The 24,335-nt window shown below is 33.5% G+C and overlaps 2 protein-coding genes across 2 annotated transcripts in view; both read right to left on the bottom strand.

Moving 5' to 3' along the window:
- The window catches only part of Cdc42bpa (CDC42 binding protein kinase alpha), a 333,475-nt gene that overhangs the window by 232,297 nt on the left and 76,843 nt on the right, over nucleotides 1-24,335 (bottom strand). The window contains 3 exon segments of the mRNA XM_047519951.1: nucleotides 1,271-1,419; nucleotides 14,726-14,821; nucleotides 19,047-19,130. Of these exon segments, the coding sequence (XP_047375907.1) occupies nucleotides 1,271-1,419; nucleotides 14,726-14,821; nucleotides 19,047-19,130 (329 nt within the window).
- On the bottom strand, nucleotides 9,079-9,529 carry LOC124961524 (ATP synthase subunit g, mitochondrial). Its single transcript, XM_047520166.1, has one exon. The coding sequence runs from the start codon at nucleotides 9,488-9,490 to the stop codon at nucleotides 9,179-9,181; it is 312 nt and encodes a 103-aa protein (XP_047376122.1). The 5' UTR covers nucleotides 9,491-9,529; the 3' UTR covers nucleotides 9,079-9,178.

The following is a 24,335-nucleotide window of genomic DNA, read 5'->3' as shown; positions in this document are numbered from 1 at the left end:
TACTAATTAAACCAATAAATATTTTTTAAAAATCATATCTTGAAAACCACTGAAACAGAAACTCATTGTCCTTCCACATACATGTTCTTCTCAGAGAACTTAAAGAGAAATATTCCTTGCTGCCCAAGAACAGTGTTCTCAAAGTGTGGTCACTGAATTCATCATCATCATCATCAGCAGCAGCAGCAGCAGCAGCAGTAGTACCCCCACCCCCACCACCACCAGCACCAGCACCAGCACCACTACCACCAGCAACTGTGCCAGAGATGCCAACTCCCAGTCCCATGCAACCTATCAAGTCAAAAATTCTAGAGTTAAAAACCCAACTCTAGAGTTTTAACAAGCCCTCCAAGACTCCTGATGCGTCTGAAGTTTGAAAATCAGTGTCTCATAAAATAGTCTGTTTTCTAACACAGCAATAACCCTTTACCTACTTCTTAGCATCCTTCTCTTTTTTACATTTTGCATAACCCAAAAATTTATCTCATTTGAATGATTAATTCACCAATAACTGTGATGATTCCCACTTTCATTTAAATCATCAAATATGTTTCTATTTTTTATTACACATAAATCATTATAAGTTATTTAGGAAAAAGGATTTTTAACGTATGTCAACAAGCATGAGAACAATTTTGTGTAAAAACCATTCATTCTGTAAACAGGCCTGCATTTTTCTTTTCATTCTATCCTACACAATATAACACACAATGGTAGAGAAATTTTAATAAAGTATTAACTATTAAACAGTTTATAATGAAATCATTCCATGAACATAAAAACTGCCATATTCTACAAAAAGAAATATTTATCTCTTTTGATCATTATATGAGTCTTGAAAGTATTTTCTTGAGAAACAAACTATATAACATGAGTCTTACTTGGCAAATGAAACTATTATTTATGGTCGAGAATTTCAGCTAGGATTAATATATAAGAATGAACTGCAAGGAAACTGGCCAATGCATATACCATTTAGAAAGGAAACCACATGTAAATTTAACTTAAGTGTTTTTAGAAGTGTTCTACAGAAATGCTGACTGTAAGTAGGTACTTTTAGATACCATATGGATACATTTATGTATAAGCAGGAACATCTGTTCAGCAATGCTGATTAAATAATGACAACAACAAAGTAAAAATAACCAAAACCAATTTTTTGATTGATGAGCAATGCATCTAAGACCATAATAAATTTGGTATAAAAAGACTTCAGTTTGTAGATATTACATGGTAACTCATAGCCAGGTGCAACAAAGAGCTGATTTACCTATGCACATAATGTAGTTGATGAACTGAGTCAATTGCTATCACCATTTCAGCCAGGTAAAATCGAGCCATATCTTCAGGTAATCTATCTTCAAATTTGCTGAGCAGAGTAAGCAAATCCCCACCAACATAATAATCCATAACCAGGTACTGTGAATAAAAAACATAAAATGTCATCAATAAGTAGTAAGGGTAAAAAATTCACATATAATATTAGTTACTGCAAAGTATTTAAGATGATTACCAGTAGTCATTATAATGCTTCTAAATTTCATACAGCATTGAAATAACATTCCTAAAAACTGGAGCAGAGAACAACACAGGATTATCCTTCTGTTGTTGCTGTACTTTGCAAAGTAATATCATCAACATCTTTACCTACAGTGGACCATACATAGCTTTGCCAAATGTTCACACAAGACTGAACATTTTAACTCTCCAAAAACTAAGAAAGAAGGGGGAAAAAACTCAGACTATAGGACAGTACCTGTGTTGGAAAAAAAAAAAAATCACATTACTCTTCATCATCATTATAATTTCCTTATTTGACCATGGGTCAGTAAGAATTTTACTATATAACCAGTACCAGTCTATGGTTTGAAAAAATCACTGATATGGAATATAATTTCCATCATGTGTTTCACTTCCCAATTCTGATGGAGTACAAATATCAAAATGCATTTTTCTCAGGTGTATGTAAATGGTGGTTAATTAATTTTAGATATGAACCTTTACTAGGGGCAGGGAAGGGGGAAGTGTCCATGCCAAAAAACAAACAATAAAGCATATACACCAAAAAGTTTACTAGTTTCTCTAAGTTATTAGACTGCAGATGATATCATAGCTTTTTGCTATGTTCTAGACTGCTAGAACATATGTATTACATATACATGTATATATGGGCACGTCCCTTAGCATGAAGGCTAGTAAACAGAAGTTATTTAAACATCAACTATAATTCCTTGATGAAAAATGATTTTATTACAGAATGGGATACTTCAGGGTAACCACTGAATTGACATTTCAATTTAAAGAAACTTGAGAAAATTAAATTATTTTTATTACTATATACAAAAATTATAAGCGTAGAAAATATATGTTAAACCAAAGCTAATTTCATATATTTAAAGTCGTGAAAATTAAGAAAACTATATTTCAAATCCTAGTCTATGGCTTGTTTTACTCACTCCATGTAATGTTTAAAAAACTCCACACTCACCATTAGAACAAGCTAACAAAAGGTAACAAAATTTTATTAACATAAACATGTCACAAGACATAGGGATGGATGTAGAGAAGAAATATCCATCTTTTCCTTTAAAAAGAACTTTGAGAACAATAGTAAGCAAGAAATTTGTTTAAAAGTAAAAACAAGATGGCTATTAAAATGGAATGTAGGATCTGGAGATATAGTTCAGTGGTAAAGCACTTGCCTGAGGCCCTGGGTTTGATTACCAACACACAGACACACACACACACACACACACACACACACACACACACACGCACGCACAGTATAAAATAGAATGTAATACTTATGTATAGAAAGTCATAGAATACAACTCATTCCTCAAATAAACTTTTCTGTGTGTCAACCAGATTATATTTTGCACCAAACATAGAGGAAATACCCAGGGAACAAAGATGAAGGTCCCCTATATCACAGCCTTTTCCCTCTTGAAAGGGTACTTTATTCTTATCACACCAGACTTCTAACAGATGTGAGTACTCTGTTCATTACTAAATTGCTAAAATAATTATCTCAACATTTTTGTCACCCATGTTCACCACTGAAAACCTGGGCTTCATGAGTCATCATCTATCTTCCACCTTCATCCACATACTACTCAGCTTCCTCTTAACAAACCCAAAATCTCATGGTTCCCTTCCCTTTCAAACTTCCAATGTATCTTACTGAAATTTTTCTATGGTAAACAAACCTCCCTAAGATAGAACTAAAAATGATGAATATAAAAGTATTCCTAGTTTTCCTTGCCTGCTAACTTGGGTCCTGGTTTTACCTACTTGTATTTTTCCCCTACCTTTTTCTCAAAAGTAAATTAGACACAATTCAACAAGAAGAACAAAAATTCTCAAGGGAAAAGTAAACTGAAAATGAACTATATGCAAAACTATGCAGTGCAGCTTTGATGTTAGACAAGATGCATTAGGAGAGGGAAATAAATAATAAATAACTTCACATAGGAATAAAACTCCTTTCCTTGGTAACTTATCTCCAAGAATGTAACCAAGATCATGAAGTCTTTCTTTCATGCTTTCTCTTTGACTCACCATATTCAATTCAATCATCATGATCTGGTTAAGTCTATTATCTACTAAATCCCCACAGAATCCATCTACTTCTCTTGCTATCAACTACCAAAATTCTAATGCAGACTCCTAACTCTGGACAATTTACTACTATGGGTTTAAGGGTAAAGGGGGTAGCTTTCCATAACATATTTTATAGTATAAACAATTTTCTTGACAATGGAAAGTAGACTACAGAACAATGGAGAAATAAGTAAGTGAATTTACTAATTCCACAGATAATTTATAAAAGCACCTACATCTCATTTATTCAATGGGTGTACAACAATAAACAAGACATAGTTCCTGCCTTCAGGAATGTTACAGAGAAGAAAACACAAATAATGGGCGATTTCAGTGTACTATAAATACTTTAACAAGAATAAGCAAAGACCAATTGGCTTTTAAAAGAAAAGAACCCCATCTGTCGATCAAGATCATTTATTTGTCTGACTTTATGTTTTGGTCAAAACTGAAAGACTATTTTCTTATAAACAAAGAGACTATTATTTAAAATATTTCATTCAGTCTTCCCCCAATTCAATTAAGATGTCCTCTCATCATACTTCAAGATTCCAAATACACTCATTTGTTCCTGAGCACTCTACTTTGCTATGGTTGCCTATTACTATATCAATATCATGTTGTACTGATTAATTTCAGAGTAAAACTGAATAGCTGGTATTAAGACTGAGCAGGAGGTAGGTCCCTAAATGCCCCACCATGGCTTCCAACTGAAAGCAAGTTGCTTTTATTCTTTTTTTTTTTTTTTTTTTTTTTGGTGCTGGGGATCGAACCCAGGGCCTTGTGCTTGCAAAGCAAGCACTCTACTGACTGAGCTATCTCCCCAGCCGCAAGTTGCTTTTAAAATACTGTTTTTCATCAATCACCACGTTCCAGGTTCCGGAGCTGCTGACTCCTCCAAGCTTTTCAGCAACTCCAGTATGCTCAATAGCCCTGAACTTGACCCATGTATGATTTTCCTGGGATGGTGGTATGAGTGAGGCTATATTTTGTGAGCTGAGCACAGAGGAACCCAATGCATATATGCAAATCACCATGTCAAGTGCAAACTGGGGTTCTGAGAGCAAGGAACTGACCAAACGTACAGAAACCCTGAGATTGTGTGCAAGGGCAGACCATATGCCTATGTTAGCCCACACTCTTTTGTCTACATAAGCTTTGCTTCTCACCTCCTCAGAGAACAGTCCAAGAACCCTATCTTGTGTACTGTCTCCCTTTTATACAGCCCAATAAAGTCTTGTTTGTATGTTATTGCTTATCTTTGTGATTTCTTTCTCTAATTGAGCAAAAGTTGTTAACACCAACAGCCAGTAAGCCCAAAAAGAGCTGTACTTTGCCATTTCCTGAATCCTGTCCCACGGTAAGCAAAAGAACTCCATGCTGACTGGTAATAGCAGGAAAGGTTCCTCTCAAAGAGCGCAGTAGCATAGATGCCTGTGATTCCAGGTACTCAGAAAGCTAAGACAGAAGGTTCTCAAATTGGAGGCCAGCATCCCCAGTTTAGTGCAACCGGTCTCAAAATAAAATTTTGAAAAAGAGCTGGGAATGTAGTTCAGTGATAAAGTGTCTCTGGGTTCAATCCCCTACCCAAAACTAAGTAACTCAATATGGCTAAGCTGTCCTTTAAAAATTTTTAAATCTATATAGGCTAATGATATTCCTAAAATGGTCAAGGAGGTAATAATCCTACAACAAAGAGTTCCTACCAATTAAGAAGAAAACAAAAAAGCCAACAAAACTAGACTTGAGGATATTAACAGATAATTTATATAACAGGAAACAATTAGCAATACATGTTTAACTTTAATAAAACTGAGGGAAATGAAAACTAAAACTGCAACAAAATACCAATTTTTATCAATCAGATTAGCAAAGAGACCATCAAATGATAAGACAAAACACTGCTTTTGCAGGATAATATATTACAATCTTTTTGAAAAGTAATTTCACAGTATCTATTAAACTTTTAAATATAAATGCCCTTGATCGAGCACTACCACTCTTAGAAATTTATCAATTAAAACAAAAGCTTAAATACGTAAGGAATATGAGTAGGTACAAAACTTGATTCCAATACATCAGGAATATGAGCAAGCACAAAACTTTATATTAGCTGCAGCAAATCAGAAAGAATGTGAAGAGCAATCAAAAAGTAAACAGTTAAATGAATATTTACATATGCATTCTATGAAATATCATAAAGTTGCCAAAAAGAATAAATAAATATATGCCAGTGATATATTTAGGGAACAAACACAAGTTACAGAAAGTAAATTTTAAGTAATATGTATTTTGTGATTCCACTTTTCTATAAAAAAGGAAAAATACATGTTTATAGACATAAAATTTATACAAAGTATTTAAAAATGAACAGACACAACAAACAGTTATTTCAGAAGGATAAAATAGAAAGATGAAGTTAAGAATGTATACCCCTTCATTGTAAAGAGGGAGAAATCTAATCAAACCAAAAGTGACCAATGCAGTAAAGTTCTGCAAAAGGCTAGAGTTATTGTAATAAAGTCAAAGGAAAGTGTTGAAAGGAATAACCTTAAATAGATACATCTCATCCACATGGGATAAGAACAAATATGGACAAATCTACATCTAGGAGAGGAAAGAGTAGAACTCTGAACAAATTCATGCTTGAGTAAACAACAGTTTGCATTTTCTCCATGAAGTAGGAACTATGGAATGCAGGTGCAGGGATGCTTATCTATCTAAGGTAGGGATCATAACTGTTATTCCTACTTTATGGCTACAAAACCAGGGGAAAAGAAGCCAAATGATTTGCCCAAACATACATTATACAGTTGGGAAAGCCAAGATTCAGGGTTATTAAATTTTAAGACTAGTGCCTTTTATACTCAAGAGGGAGTCAACATTCAATGGAAATGGACCATATCCGCAAATTAAAAAAGAATATGTACCAGGCACCAGAATAATTAAAAAAAAAAAAAAAAGGAAATTAGGATTCACGTGGTTCTGGCAAACTTTTATTCATCCAAAATAAAGAAACAGATTTCTAGGTATGAATATATACACGCTCCAAGATTTCCAACTCTGAATTTCTAAAATTTCTACTTCAAATTTTATTAAAGAGCTACATTCCAAACAATGCTAAGACATCTGAAAACATACAATAAACAAATTTTGTACAAGAAAGAACATTTTATAGGACATATATACTTTTAGAAGTCTTCTTAGGGATAATAGGAACTGAGTCATCTTGCTGTCAAACAAGGAGATTAATAATCTTTAGAGCCTCACCTTTGATTTATTCCTCCTTGCTTTTACTATTATAAAACTGCTTTAATAATTTCTATCTTCACACACTGGATTCCTATAAAGAACTTAGACTTCATATAAGTTATTATAATTTAACACTAAATATTACTGTACATCTTATAACCAATTTTGAATTGCTAACTCAAGAAATAAAAATTTTTCTTAGACTATTTTCCAATCTTTTTTCCTCAAGCATAAAATAACTAAACAGGATACTGTGGATAAGATATGGGGAAGCTGGGCACAGTGGCACATGCCTGTAATCCCAGTGGCTCAGGAGGCTGAGGTAACAGGATCTTGAGTTCAAAGCTAGCCTCAGCAACTTAGTGAGGCCCTGAGCAACTCATAGAGACCCTGCCTCTAAATAAAATACAAAAAAAGGGCTGGGGATGTGGCTAGTGGTTAAGCGACCCTGGGTTCAACCTCCAGTACCAAAAAAAAAAAAAAGGATAAAGAAAATATGGGGAAAAGAAACTTCATTGACTCATAATATTCTAAAGGGTAAGAATTTATGTGTCAATGTTGATACAACTTAGCATTTTATATATAATGAGTTTTTCTTGAGGAAAAATGTTCTAATCACATCTTAACATCATTCATTAACCTATGTAACTTTTTCTGAAGCACATAAAAGGCACATTTGCCATGTGTGAGTATTTTTTCATAAGCTCTGGTTACAGGGGTATTTAGGCAGGTTGTAAATGAAGGTCAAAAAAGATATCAACCAGATCTTTCTTGATTTGTATAGCACTATAAATCATGATATTTATTTGGCTACTTATCAGCTACTAGGGTTAAAAGTTACTTTGGAAAAAAGCTATGTTTAATAAAATTTCCTCTTTGGTACCTAAAACTACACTTTTGCATCTTTTTAAATGCAAAATACTAGGAATACTAGTATTCCTAGTATTTATTTATTTATTTTTTTTTTTTGACACTAATCACTTGCATTTATTTCAAGACACAATATACTAATTTAGACCCATGGATGATATTGTCATAAACTTGTGTAATTATCTGTGGGGGTCTCTATTTTTGCAAAAATAAGCTCTAAAAATCATAAAACCAGAAAGATTAATAATACATGTGAAAATTATACTTAAAAATATAGGTTACCACTCTGTATTACTTTTAAAGATGTTATGAACATTCATATTTAGAACACCATCACTGTTATTCTCTCTTGGGAAAGCAAATATTTTAGTAGACAAGTATTCCAACATTTACAGACACAACTGTTGTCAAAAGGGTCACTGATTATATAGCACAAACAATCCAAATTTTCTTTGTTAACATGTTTTCTTTTAAGACAGGATCTTATCATGTTACCCACGTGGGCTTCAAATTCCTGAGTTCAAGCAATCTTGCCTCACTCGAGTTGCTGGGACTGTAGGTGTGGCACCAACCCCAGCTTTTACCAATATGATTTAACTACATTACTCTGGCACTTGGTATTACTATTTCTCCTACTGTAGTGTTCCACTTTTCTCAAGACTTTTCCCCTTAAGTTTTCTGGAAATAAAGTTTAAATATCATTTTTTTTTTCCTGTTGATATTGGGGGTGTAATCTAGGGATGCTTTACCACTGACCTACATCCCTAGTCCTTTTTAATTTTAATTTTGAGACAGGGTCTCACTAAGTTGCTTAGGGCCTTGCTAAGTTACTGAAGCTGGTCTTATACTTGTGATCCTCCTGCCTCAGCCTCCCAAATTGCTGGGAGTAGGTGTGTGCCACCACTTCCAGCTTTAAATATATTTTATATTTATATTTTAATTTATCAATTAATATGTAATCCTCATATATTCATGTACTAGGTTGGTATATTCACATATCTTTTCCAGTTTCAGCATAAATAGACATGTATTTAGAACTATATTAATATATCACCCAAACAACGAAACTGAATATCAAGAGAAACTGCTGGGTGCCAGTGGTGCAGACCTCTAATCCCAGTCACTCAGGAGGTTGAGGCAGGAGGATTACAAATTCACGGTCAGTTTCAGCAATTCAGCAAGACCCTGTTTCAAAAATATAAAAAAAGATTGGGGATGTAGCTCAGTGGTAGGGTGCCTCCCGGGTTCAAAGACCCCCTACCCTTCCCCTCCAAAAAAAGCCCCAAACAACCCCCCCCCCAAAAAAACAAAACCGTGACTTTTATATAGTATTTGACAGAGAAAATACTGATATCTGACACATCTTATTTTATTCAGATAGCAATCTGATCATATATGGTCCAAGAAAACTCAAACAATAAATCAAATATAATCAGATGTTAAAGATTGGTCTTCAAACGTTATAGCCAACGATGCCACGCTTGCCTATGATCTCTCCGATATAAAACCACATCCACACTTCAGTGGCCACCAAACCATTCAGCACAGCTTCCTTAACTGTGAGCTGTTTGAAGCTACCAGTTTGAGCACTATTGATTATTTTCTTCAGGCTCTGAATAGCTGTAGGGATCTCAGCAGGGGTTGGAGGAACGAGCTCAACCTTGGCATAATGCCAAAATGTGGCCAATCGAGGCTTCGAGTAAGTCACAGCAGCATTCACCAGCCCCGGGGCCTTCTCTGCGAGGTTACGCACGAACTGGGCCATGGTTCTAGGGTAGAAGGTCCCTATTTATTTATTTATTTATTTATTTATTTTTGTGTGTGTGGTGCTGGGGATTGAACCCAGGGCCTTGCACTTGACAAGCAAGCACTCTACCAACTGAGCTACATCCCCAGCCCCTATTTCCAAGTATTTTATAAAAAGTTCAAAATAAATATCTATAATGACCAAGACTTCTGACTCTTAAGATTAATATATGGCAAAGGTTCCCCAAAAGAAAAATGAACAAATTATACAAGATTTGATTACTGGAGTATTCCCATACTCCTCCAAATATTGCATAACTTATTTGAATATAATTAACATCTTAATATAACTAACGACATAATAAACAATTTCTCTTGGATACATGTCTCTGAAAAAGAAATGTTAATCCTAATGTCAAATGCAGAAAGTGCAAATCCAGTAACTCAGGGGACAAAATGATAAAACGGTTTCTGATTTTTTTCTCATCAATATTTTAGCAAATTTTGCTATAAAAATGTTATGTGGGTAGTTTATTTCTTCATAAACTTTTATATTTATAACAAAACACAAAATTTGCAGCAATGCATAAATCTATAGTGCTACATCTATCTACAACCAAAAACAGTCACAGGGGATTTTAGCCTGTATCATCTAAAAACTTTTGAAAATTACCATGCTAAACACTATAATTTCACAAAGCAAGATTATTGGCAAGTGTTTAATTTACTCTTATGAATTCTGCTGACAAATCTATGCAGATAATCTGCATGACACATTCATCCCTGAGATTTGACATAATTATGCTAAATCCAATTTAAACATCATTCCATTCAACAACTGAGCAACTGACATACTGTTAAGCTCTATCCTATCACTTTTAAACAATTTCAACTACAACCCACAATAATTCATACAGTTTATATGATGAATCAGTACATTATAAAATAAGTATCACAAAACAACATTTATTCTTACTAATTGCAATGAACTCTGTCATTTTCTTTTCTATTTAATTTTTAAATACTGCTTATAACCCACTAAATTGATTTCATAAGCCACTAATGGGTCACAACCTACGGTTTGAAACACATAATTATATTCTATAAGCATGTAAGGATATAAAGGAAGGGTGGTAATAACAAAGTTTGAAAATCTGGATCTGGTCTGAAATCAGATAAAGCCCATGATCATTATAGAGTTATATAAACCTTCAATTTTACTTTAACTAAAGATAATAGAACATATACCACTTAATTTCTTCTTCTAAAGTTCTACCAGAGAATCAGATATTCTATATATGTTAGTCATGAAAGAGCAGTACTTAAAATACAAAGCTAAAATAAATATTAAAAAGATGAATTCCAAATTAAAATTTTGAAACTGGCTATTTTAAGATGTAGAATTTGAGCATAATTTTGAAGTATTAGCTGGACTTTAACAGGAGCAGACAAAGATGAAAGGGAATAGTATTAAAGGCAAAATGTAGACAAGTACAGAGACTGCTCAAGAACAGAGGATATTCCACTGAAACTGAAATGCAGGATCTGTGGAAGAGTACAATATTTCCAGTCTTACCACTATTTATATATATATTTTTTACCAAATACTATATTTAAAATACTACTCACCATTTCCTCCACATTTTTTTTTCCTTTGAGGTACTGAGGATTGAATCCTAGGCCTCACACCTACGAGGTACCTGCCCTACCATGGAGTTACATCCCCAGCCCTACTCTCCTGTCTTCAGTTTCCATGGTACAATATCTTGATCTTCCTTTTCACTCTGACCATTTATTTCCATTAGTTTTCTTCTTGGATTTTCTATCTTGTCTTTTGTAACACACTTGGTTTTATTTTTTATTTATTTTTTATTTATTATTATTTATTTTTTTATAAGCAATACTCAGTTACTCTTGTTTGATCCTTGTATTTAATGTTATCTACTACGGGAACTGGTCAACATTTCCTATAAGAGTCCAGATAGGAAATACTACTAGCCTGGCAGCATAAGAGGCAAAATCAAGTATATTATGTAGTCACTTTATACAATAAAGGTGAAAACCAATTTCCCTTGTTTTAAAATCAATCACTGCTTTTGTTCACAATATGCACAATTCTTCAAGGGACTATTCTTGACAAATGGTTAAAGGTCTTAAGTTTATTTTCCCCAAACATATTTCTTTGGCTGTTGTAATCAAGCATGATTTAGACAACTTAACACTAATAAATGGCTTTCTATGTTTGGCTAACAAAATAACTACTCAAAAACTTAGTATAGTTGTGGGATCTTTTTCTTTTTTTTTTTATTTTTGTGAAGAAATTTTGTTATGGTAGATATTCTGTCTGAAATTTTCTAAGTTTTCTGATGCCTTCTTTCCTATGAATTGGGAAGGTGGTAATGAGTGCTTACTCTAGCAATGAGATATTGTATTCTATTAGTACAGCCATAGTGTGGTTGTATAATGAATACAATGCTTTGCCATTTAATTCAATGGAAAAAAAAATAATCCACACTCCCTGTACCTCAAAGGAATATATGAAGACTACCCTTCTTTCCTTATCTTGACATGAGGGGTATGCACTATTAGTAAATAATAGAATATGGTATAGCAATATGCATGACACTCAAAATGAAAGTTTCACCTGTGTCACTACAATCTGTAGACAATATATAAATCAATAAATGTAGCTGTGTTCCAATACAACCTTATAGTGATTGATATTTAAAGTTTATATAATGTTAATGTTTTACAAAATATCATTCTTTTTTTTTTTTTTTTGGCAGTACTGGGGATCGAACTCAGGGCCTTGTGCTTGGGAAGCAAGCACTCTACCAGCTGAGCTGTCTCCCCAGCCCCAACCAAAATATCATTCTTTTGATTTTACTTCAACTATTTTAAAATGTGAAAAGCATTCTTAATTCATAGGTTTTACCAAAATAGGTGCTGTGAGAGCTTTAAGTTGTAGGTCACAGCTTGCTGAAACCTGATCTGTGAGACAAGAACTTAAAAATATGTAGTGCTACCTCTCCAGAAGCACCAAACATTTAACCAACTAATTGAATGAATCACATCACAATTCAAACCCAACACATTCCAAAATGAACTTATCATCTTTCCTTCTACTTTAAATCTTTTTTCCTTCTGTATTCCTCAAATAAGTTCATCACCAACTAATCAATCAATCCCACAAATCAGGCACTGGAAAAAAAGGGAATCATTGTGATTCTTCTCGTCCACTGATATCCACTCAAACGCAAAGTTCTGATTATTTTACCCCGCTGAACAATGCCAAAACCTCTCCATCCTCTCCATTCCTCTCCATCCCTATTTGGTTATTATCACCTTTATTCAAGCTCTTATTATCTCTCATGTGAATATTATAAAATTCTCCTACTCTCCTGTCTCTAGTTTTGCCCCTGAAATCCATAAGCTGCCGGAATGTTCTATGTAAAATGTAAAACTAATTATCTTACTCTCCTTGAAATTAGAATAAAATCCAATCGCTAGGACTGACCTGTATGCTGGAAACCTCTCTCCCCTAGCTGAATATCTTTCTTCTCTGCTCTATTCTAATCACACTAGCCTTCCCCTCATGCCTCAGACAATCCTTGTCCTTTCCTGCCACAAGCCTTTCTACAGTATTAAAAGAGTAGTTTTCAAACTTTGCTCATGAGGGAACTTGAAGTAACAATGAATGAAGGCGTAAAGAGGAAGACAGGAGATCAGTAAGGACAGTTCCACTACTATAGGATTTACTGTCTTGGTTTTCAGATAGAACGTCATTTTTAAAAACAAAATACACACATGTGCATGCATACACACAAACATTCACATACTGAAAAACATGGTAGTAAAAGTCTAATTTGACCAGGCGCTGTGGTGCACGCCTATAATCCCAGTGGTTCGAGAGGAAGAGGCAGGAGGATCAAGAGTTCAAAGCCAGCCTCAGCAACAGCGAGGAGCTAAGCAACTCAGTGAGTCTCTGTCTGTAAATAAAAGACAAAAAAGGACTGGGGATGTGGCTCAGTGGCCAAGTGCCCCGGAGTTCAATCCCTGGTACACCTGGCAAAAAAAAGTTTAATTTGCTTTAGCAAAATGTATCAGGTATTTACATGATGTAACTCTCTCATCCCTCCTCCCTCATCCTCTAATTCCATTCTTCTATCAATACAGATGTAATAAGCTATTTCCAATCTCAGAGAGGGCTTTCGCTCATCAATCCCTCTCTTTCTTTTCTCCCTTCTTGGTTTAGCTAATTCATATTTATCTGAGAATAATCTTCACAGTCATCACAGCTTTGAATAAATATAATATTTTCATCAACTGAAGTAATCTGAAAATATTATTTACTTGATTTTAGATTTATCGTCATTCTCCTAATGTAAATATAAGAACAGTAAGAAAAAAAGATCCTCTGTCTTATTCACTACTACATCTCCAGAATCTAGAGAATAGTGCCCAATACATAGCATACATGCAATAAATATTTATCAAGTGAGTGAAAAAACATCCTTTTTATTTTTACATCCCAGTTTTCACTTATTGGCACATGGCAGGATCTCACCACATGCATGCTAAAAAATAAAAACTGAGGTCAGAAAATGAAAAGTTCTGCAGTGCAAGCCAAGGAGTTATATACTCAATTATAGTAGATTTAATCTTATTTTCCTATTTCCTGTTTCTCTTTTATTTATTCTCAATTGGTAAAGCCTCTAATAGTTTGATCTTCCTCCAAACTCCTGAATTTTGTGAAGCAGTTTACCTCAATATAAATGTAGCTCTACTTAGTGAAGCACATGGTCATTTGAAAACTATGTAAAAATTTTAAAAAGGAACAGAACACCACAAATAAAATAGTGGGAAAGTCATGAAAGAAAAATCCTGAACCCTTTTATAGTATTCTTCCCCCACCCCACCCCAGTGCTGGGGATCGAACCCAGGGTCTTGTGCTTGTGAAGTAAGTACTCTACCAACTAAGCTATATCCCGAATTCCCTTTTATAGAATTTAACTGACAGAAATTAAATCAATTTGGATAAAGTTTTGACTTGCTTATTTAAAAGTACAAATAATTTCAATGGAAAGGTATCATATCACTGAGAGAAAAATTTTTCATATCTAGAGTTCAACTTATACTCTGAAAATGAAGTAATTTTTCTATTTAAAATCTACATTTAAATAATGCTTAACAGAAAATGCTAAATCTGTCAAAAAATTAATAAGGATCAAAAATACATAACAAAGATTCTTACTAAGTTATTGTCATCCTGGAAAGCATAGTGTAAAGTTGTAATCCATTTATTGTCTCCATTCACTAACACATCCCTTTCTTCACGGAAACATGCTGTCTGGAAAGGAAAGAAAAAAATTGTAGACAACGTTTTAAGTAAAACCAGGAAATAAATTATGCAAACAACTGCTTAATATGTTTATTATGCTATTTCCCTTCTGGAAAAGGAACGTATTCAATATATGACTTTTTAACAAATCACTATTTCAAAACAGCAACTGAGCTACTAGAATACTACACTTAAGAAAATATTTTATATTAAAAATGTTGTCATAGTTTAAAAAATCAGAAAATGTATGGAAAAATTAAGCATAGACCATGACACTATTCAGATAATACAAATACATTTATTTTGCCACATTTACTTCTGATCTTTTTCAAGAAATAAGACACAGTTGTAGTCTTCCTACTCCTTCCCATTCCTCTCCTTTCTTCCCTTCATGTAACCAATAAAATGAAGACAGCATAAAGACTACCAATCACATTTTGACCACACATGTATATATGTCCAAAAACAGAACTGAAATATTTTAAAAATTTATATAGTGTTATAAGTTCATCTACCCTCTTGTAATTTGATTACTTTACTCCAGAATTACTATTTCCCTTTTATCTGCTATGAAATTTATTTGTGCAACCCCCAATTATGGAAACGTATATAATTTCCAAATTTGCACTATTACAATGTTATAATGAGTATATCTGTACAAGTTTCTCTATAGTATACACTTAGACATAAAAATGCTAAATATAAGCAAATTTCAACTTTACAAAAAAACAGCAAGTTTCTATACCAATTACCACCATACCCCAGCATGCAAAAGTTCCTTTCCCTCATATCTTCAACTGTACTTACCATTATTAGACTTAAGTGGTTGTCTCTGATGGCTGTCAAATTATGTCTTATTGTTCTTTTAACTAACATATTCCTAATTACAGGTGCAGATGAATAACTTTATACACACACACACACACACACACACACACACACACACACAAGCGACCTTAACTTTCTCTTTGAATGCTTATTTCCTTTGCACATTTTCTCTAATGGATTGTTTTTTATATTGATTTGTTGAAGGTTTAATTTATTCTGAGAATAAATTTCCATTAGTATGAAAATATATCCTAGAGAATCTGAGAAATATATTATTATAAATAAAAACAAATTGATATAATACATTATAATTCTATTATACAAAATTTTGAATTTTTGAATAAAAAGAAAACAAAAAATACTATACCAGAAACTTAAAAGTTAAGACTGAAAGGTAAAATAGAAAGTAAAAGTCTCCTAAGTAATGTCCCCACAATTTCAATTTCAAATTGTGTTCAGTCACTACCATTAAATCTTTGTTCAGCACACTCAGAAAATCCCTGAGTATACATAAACATATACACATGCACATGCACACACGCATAGACATGTTATATATTCATATAGTATCCCACTTCTCCCATCTTATTTTTCTTTACAGAAATGAAATCATATTGCTCTATAAGTTGTTTATTTCCCCAAGTAACAATATATTTGAACAGCTTTCCATCTTAGTACATATAACCCAACCTAATTTTTCTTAACGGCTACACCATATTGCAGATACACTACAAATATCATCCCAGAGCATGTCTATGTGTAGTAGGCACCAAGTTATTATTTCCCACACGGTAAATTAAACAACCATGATACAGAAAACAATCACTGTGATACAATTAGCCCAAGTATTTCCAAAGTATATCCATAAATCTTATTTGGACAAATAGCATTTTCAAAGACAGGCATTAAATGGCAACAACAGAGAAAACACCAAAACAAAGTTTGAACCAACTGAAATGGGCGATTTAACCTGCCAATTAGATTATTAAAATCTATAATATTATGCATTAATTCACTTTAGGAAGAAAATGGAATTGCAAGGCCTATTTGCCAGTAAGTCCTGTTTTATAACTGAACTGATCTAAAGTTATGCCTTACTACTGGCACTGTAGAGCAGTTCTGAAGGTTGTCAGAGCCTAGGAGAATGCATTCTCCTGGACTAATCTTACTGTGGCAGCTATCAAAAAAAATTTTAGGCACTCCCGCTAGACTCTGATAACCATTATTTCATTTGATTGATGATTTCAAAATAAATAAAACTTCAAATATTCAGTCAAAAGAATAAGCTGAGTTGTAATCTATGCTAAACTGCTCAGTAAAAAAATCACTTTAAATAAAAAACATAATAAACTATGACATAAATTTCAAACTAATACAACAATCCCTTCCTCCCAATGTACCATCGATCGATTTCAGCAATTATTTTGTAGATCAATCTTGTTTCATTACACACCCACTCACCACCACCCCTCTCCATGAATACATACATACAAACACAATGGACTTTTTTTAAAAAGTCCAAAACATATGATTTTATCCATATTTAGGTAATAAAATTCTTACTAATGCTTCAGATGCTGAGTCTAAATGTAAAACACAGGCTACTTCTTTTGCTTCTATATCACATTGTTTAGTTATGATAATCCGAAGAGAAGATTCTACTGGCATCTAGTGGGCAGAGGCCCAGGATACTACTAAATGATCTAAAATGCACAGGAGAGCTTCTACAACAAAGACTTATCCAGCCCCAAATGTCAAAAGGGTCCCTGTTGAGAAACCCTGTTTTAGATCAGTATTAACCAAACCATGATGTATGTATAATCTGTGGTTCATAAAAGTATTGTGGGGATTCAAATGGTTTTAAAGTTATCATAATGTACACTTCAATTACGTTTTTTAAAAACACTAAACAAAATGTTTTTAAATTTCCCTCCTTTAAAAACAGGATATTTTGGTCTCTTAAGAATGCAAGAGGGCTTGGGATATGGCTCAGTGGTAGAGTGTTTGCCTAGCATGCATGAGGCCCTGGGTTCCATCCCTAGAACCACCAAAAAAAAAAAAAAAAGAAAGAAAGAAAAGAATGCAAAGGAACATATTGTATGGAACTACTGGAGAGGAGATCATAGAGCTTCCTCAGATTCAGTTATTCACTTTCTCAACCAAATGTTCAACCATACATTCTGTCTGCAATAGTGATATGTCTATGACACACTTGCAAATTTTTTATATTCAGTCATATATTATTTAAATTTCATTCTTAGTGGATTACTGGGATTAATAGCAACACAAATATCTATAGTGAAACAGAAGTTAATAAGGACCATATATAAATGATAAAAATTATGCAAAGCTGACACGTGATTCTCTTCACCTCACTCATGCAGTACATTCAACAAATTAACAATCTTATACAGTACATCAAAACTGCATGTATCCTTAGAAATCATGTGTCAAAAAGAGAAGATCCACTGACGACTACATCTATTAGTTTTTATATTTTAGGAATAAAGACTTCTTTCACTCCAAAATTATTACCACAGAAAAATCTTGGATAATAACTATTTCTCTAATATCTGATGAGGGAAAAGTCAAATTTTTCATTTTTAAAAAATAAGCAAGTAGAATTTTAAATTTAAAAAAAACTCAAAAAAATCTGAATTCTAGGTCTCATACTGCATGGCATCATTGCATATACCCCTCATTTTACCATATATTTTTTTGATGATCAAACCAAACAAGAGATACATCATTTTTAACTTATCTGTCAGTAAAAATGCTGTTTAATGTAATTAAAGGCAGAGAATACGATAGCATGAATAACTGGAGAGTTCTTTAAGAAACTGGCACATTTAAACAAATAAAGATATTCTGGTCCAACATTTATAGAAGACAATTTTTTTAAAGCAATAACTACCAAAGTTTAAATGTATCTCCTAACCCCAGCCCAAAAGTTATAGTAGCAAGGAGTTTAATTTGGGAAGTGGGTAAGTTCTAGAAGCCACCCAACATGAAAATCCTTAGTATAAAAATTATCCTAAAATCATTTCAACCTCAGTATATACAAATTGGAAGTAGCAATATCTCTGATTAAGAATACTTCATACTCCCCCTCCCTTTTCGTTTTCTTTTTCTTAAAGTTTACTTTGCATATATATACTTGGATATCATGACTCTTCTCATATACTATATTCTTCTGTTGTGACATTTCTTGTTAACAAACAAGTAGTTAGGGTGTGTGAAATAACATACTAATAGCTTTACTGTTACCTTATTAAAAATTCACACTATGGATAAGCTCACAAAATTACTCTAATATACAGGCGTAAAGATTTTTACTACAACATGGTTCAAAATAATAAAAATGAGAAAACACCCTAAATAGCTATTTTTATATTAAGACTCTTACCTCAGCTCTTTTCAGCATTTCCCATTTATTCAAAATTTTCATGGCAAAAACCTTATCTGCATTTTTTAGTTTTACTACAGCAACCTAGAAAAGATAAAGAAAATATAACTTTTAAAATATGACATATATAGTACTTCTTTCCAGTCATCCATTTTCCTTTTTCCTCTCTGTAAAAAAATAAATGCCAATTATCAATTATTTCAATGCAGCTCAAATTCTAAGGTCCTAAATTAAACAATTTCAGGTAAAAAAGGTGTATTAGTGAATATATGCCAAACCAATAACAGTTATTTGTGAACACTGTATCAGTTAGTTATTATATATTATATCTTCCTTTCCAAGTTTTCTGCCCTGGAATTTAAACTCAATGTCTCTCGTTACTAAGAAGTATACCAAAATTTACAACATGAAAGAAATAGATCTTATTAAATAATGCATGCAAAATTCCAACAGGGAATGCCAGCTGCCAAAACAAATATGTTCTATGGGGATCAAACAATATGAAATAAACTAAAAATGATCTTATTTTTCATTCCACATACTCATATACCACAACCCCCAATCCACAGACACCACACATACACACACATATACATACACTCTTAACAGCAATTAAGACTAGCAGTTTTATAAACTGCTAGTTTATATAAACTTTACACAACTACTTAAATCACAACACAAAAAAAACAAACATTTCTCCACTTTAATTTCACCTACAGATCAAAAAATTGCCAAATATAAATAAGACCCCATTCTCAAACTTAACAAACTGGTTACATTTGTTTCTATCCTTCTGTTTCAGTTGGATTTGTCCTTCAAATCTGTTGGATCTGATATGGGGCTGGGGCTACCTACAGAAAAGGAAGATAAATATTAAGTGACAATGTTTTCAATTATTCAAAGGCAGGGATGAGGAAGACAAACACTAACTACTATGCTTGGATCTTAAGTGTCTCCCAAAGGTCCATTTGGTAAAGGGTTGGTCCCTAGCATAGTATTTGTAGAGAGGGTGAAAAGTTTTAAGAGATGGGTACTAGTTGGAGGTCTTCAAGTTGTTGGGACCTGTCTTCAAAGGGCTTTGTGGAAATCCAGTCTCTTCATTTATCTCTCCTTTCAAGTCCCAGGCATGAGTTAAGCAGTTTTACTCTGCCACAAGCTCCCACTGTGATGTGCTGCCTCAACAGAGACACAAAAGCAACAAAGCCTATTGATCATGGACTGAAATCTCCAAAACCATGAACTCAAGCAAAACTTCTTCCCTTTGTAAGTTGGTTATCTTAAGTATTTTGTTACAGTAATGGGAAGCTAACATACTATCCTAATATGCAGAAGATAGCAACACAGCAGATCTTTAAAGAGTTCAAAGGGATATTTTCAAGAACAGGGAATAGATTTAAATCCAAGCTGAAAAACTTTTAAAAAGATTAATCTCAGGCTGGGGTGTGGCTCAGCGGTAGAACTCTCACCTAGCATGTGTGAGGCACTGGGTTCGATACTCGGCACCACAGAAAAATAAATAAAATAAAGATACTGTATCCAACTATAGCTAAAATATAAATATATTAAAAAATTAATCTCAATAGCAACTATGCAAATCAAGAGCATTTAATAAATTTATGTTTGAATCAGATTGCAATAAAAGTAGTTTAAATCACTGTATAATACTGAACATTTCCTGGTTTTATTAAAAAGTTATGATAACTACAATTACAGTTTTTCATGGATTAAAATGCTGGGGGGAAAAAAGAGGAAGTATTTCAATTTCAAATGCAATCACTTGAGTCTTTAGTCCTATCTGGTCTTATTGGGAGAAATGATGGGTCATTTAAATTGTTCTCCCAAAGGGTTCCCACTTAACATAAAGGAGCTATAGTAACAAGCAAGGAAAAACTTAGAGCATTGTCTCACTAAAATCTCTGAAAGGGTGAAAACGCAAAGTGAGCTACTGTGTAAAATCTGAAATCAATGTTGCACAATTGGGAGTGCACATGGACAGGACAGAAGCATTAAGCTAGATAAGACTATAGTTAAGATAGAAAAAGATGTGGAAGACTATCACATAAGCCCTGTTATTCAGATGTAGGGAAGAAAGGTTAGAAGACTCTACTAAGTACCTTCCCCTCCTCATGTCATGATATGAGAAAGAGTACTCCTAATGCTGCATAATTCACCAATTTTCTATACGTATGAGTAAATAAGAACCCAAAGGCAATTGCCAATGACAATATTGGTAGTAACAGTAGTACCCGCCAACATACAATAAATGTTGAAATGCCATACACATACTAAGACAAATTCACAATCTCTTAACCATAATTCTAAAAGAAGCTTTTCATAACTCATTTGGTCATTTGATGATACCAGGTAATTAATATATTTTACTTTTTAATTCATTTAATATAAAGAAAAACATGCTTCACTGAAGAAACAGGAATGCATTTGCTAATGGAGTGCTGCTCCAAACCCTAAGAGTGTGCTACATAAAACAGAACACATGAACTAAATTATCTTTTCAAAATCCAAAAATATTCAAACCAAAACACCTGGGTTATACATTTGTGCAGTACAAATAATGATGATGACACCTAGCACTTACTGAACATGCAAACACTTAGCTCGCATTTATTGTCTGTTTAGAGGGGTGTGACAGCATGAACTCTGAAGTCAGACTACTTGGGTTTGAGTTCCAGTTTTGTCATTAACTGCGCAAAAAACTTAACCTTTCAATACTTCAGTTTTTGGGTCAATATAATGAGATTAATAATAGTATATACCTTATATAATTGTGGCAAAGATTAAAACCATTAACATGAGCACAAAGTACTTACCACGGGGTTTGGTATTTCATTAAGTGTTCAGTGAATATTAGCTATTATCCAGTGAGTATTAGCTATTATGTGCCAACACTGTGCAAAGAATGTGGCAAACAGTATACCTGTTCCATTGTTTTAAACTATGTAGAGGAAAAAAATTCCATCTTTCCAACTGAACTTTCCATAATTTTATACCTATGAAACATACATATACATAGAAATATAGGCCAAAATTCCCTGAACTGAAAAAATCTACATACAAATAAAAAGCCACAATATTCACCATAGTGTGGTTTTCAATAGTAAAATTGAACATTCTAAAAGAAGAAACTGACTAAATATCAGAAGAGAGTAGAGAATCATTTGTATGTTTGAAGAAAATTATTGAAGAACAGTATTTGACAGGGAAAACCTCACAATGATATATGTAAGAAAGAAGTTTGTTAAACTTTGCAGACTATGGTTACTTTTTCTATATATACACAAAATAGATACCATCAATTTCTATGTCACATATATTGTTTTAGTCAGCTTTTTCACTGCTATGACTAAATGACCTGACCAGCACAATTATGGAGGAGGAAAAGTTTATTTGAGGGTTTGCAGTTTCAGAGGTTCATAGGAGGCTGGTTCTAGGTTTGAGGTGAGGCTGAACATCATGGTGGAAGAGGGTGGCACAGGGAAGCAACTCACATCATGGCAATCAGAAAGCAGAGACTCCACTCTCCGGATACACAATATATATCCCATAGCCACACCCCAATTCCCACCTCCTCCAGCCACACAATACCACTTCAATTAATCCCATGAGGGATTAACTCACTGATTGGGTTAAGACTCTTACAACCCAATCATTTCTCCTCTGAACCTTCCTGCATTGTCTCACATGTAAGCTTTTGGGGGACACCTCACATCCAAACCATAACATATATATTGAGAAGTATAAGGACCAAAATATTAGATGATCAAATATTTCTAGGAGATATGGTTTCTATTTCCCTTTCTACATCTTCTATATGAAATATGCAAAATGTGAGACATGGAATGGAATAGAGTGGAATACTACACCTCATGAAATGATCACTAAATATAGTCGTTTTGTAGTATGACTGATAAAGGCCAACATACACATCTGTGTGATAATCGGGAATGTTAGGCTGCTGCAGGGTGAAAAATATTTTCAAAACTATGTTACAACAATTTCATGAGCTACCTAAAAAGTTTTCTGGAATGAAGTGTGTGGGGTGTGGAATAGTAACAGTAAGGAAACAGTCTTGAATTATCAAATTGATTAACATTATGAGAAATGATTATGAAGCTTATAAGGTGGTAAAACAACAATGATCTTGCTTTACTCCTTTAACATGACAAGCATTTTCATGTTTATTTCAAGAAAAAACCAAGGAAAAGGTAATTCCCTTAGAACTCTAACTTTAGATCCTATATTTTCAAAAACCATGGCTAACTGACATGTAAGAAGGCAGGATGTTAAAGTATCTTTTCCTCAAGGCTGAAGAAATAGGTGGTGGAGTGGTTGCCCAGCATCACAAGGCCCAGAGTTCAATCCCTAGTGTTACAAAAAGGGACAACAAATGTCCTTTCTTATTTAATTGGATCAAAATGAAAAGCACATTTAGAATGGACTAGAAATTTTTCAAGTTAACATGAAACAAAGATATAGTTTTAAAACATTAACATTTAGAGATGTCTTTAAGAATTTTGTAGTAAAAGCAATTTGATGTTAGAAAAACTACACACTTCAGAAATAATGAGTATGTGACAAATGTATGCATATTGGTTATTAAACACAATTTAATTATCATCATTTATGGTTACAACCTATAATTTAAGAATGATCACACTATTCTAATAGGATTTTAATATGGAAGAAATCGTTGCCAGAGTTCTGCAAATCTAGTCTGTCTTTGACATATTGAGCATTCACCATACCTTCTCTGTTCTGTCCCATTCCAAACTACCATCATTTCTTGCCTATTTCTGCCCTCGCCCACAACAATTTATTACCAACCCTGAAGCCACAGATGCTGTTAAAACATTGCTCTCAGATCATGACAATCTCCTACTCCCAACTTCCAGTGGTTTCCTCTCTCCCTCCAAGTAAAAATCGAAGTCCTAACTATAACCTATAAGGCCAACATGTTCAGGCCTCCAACCTCCCCAACCTCACATGCCTCACCTCTTAAGTTACTCTGCTCCAACCAAAATGGTCACTTTACTTAACTTACATCAAGCCCTCTGTACTCGTTTTCCTTAGGTCTGGAAAATTCTACCTCCACAGAGACACATTTACTGTTCTCTCATTCCCTTACTGAAATGACTTCTTGATCGTTTCTATCCCTTTTCTTTGCTTCCTTTTCTCCTTACTTATCACTATTTAATGTACTATATATTTAAATACTGTTTGTTTTTTTTTTTTTATTCACTCACTAGAATATAAGCTCTATGAGAACAGGGA

The sequence above is a fragment of the Sciurus carolinensis genome, chromosome 12 (assembly GCF_902686445.1).
Source record: "Sciurus carolinensis chromosome 12, mSciCar1.2, whole genome shotgun sequence".
NCBI lineage: Eukaryota > Metazoa > Chordata > Mammalia > Rodentia > Sciuridae > Sciurus > Sciurus carolinensis.
This window is presented reverse-complemented; position numbering and strand designations above follow the sequence as displayed.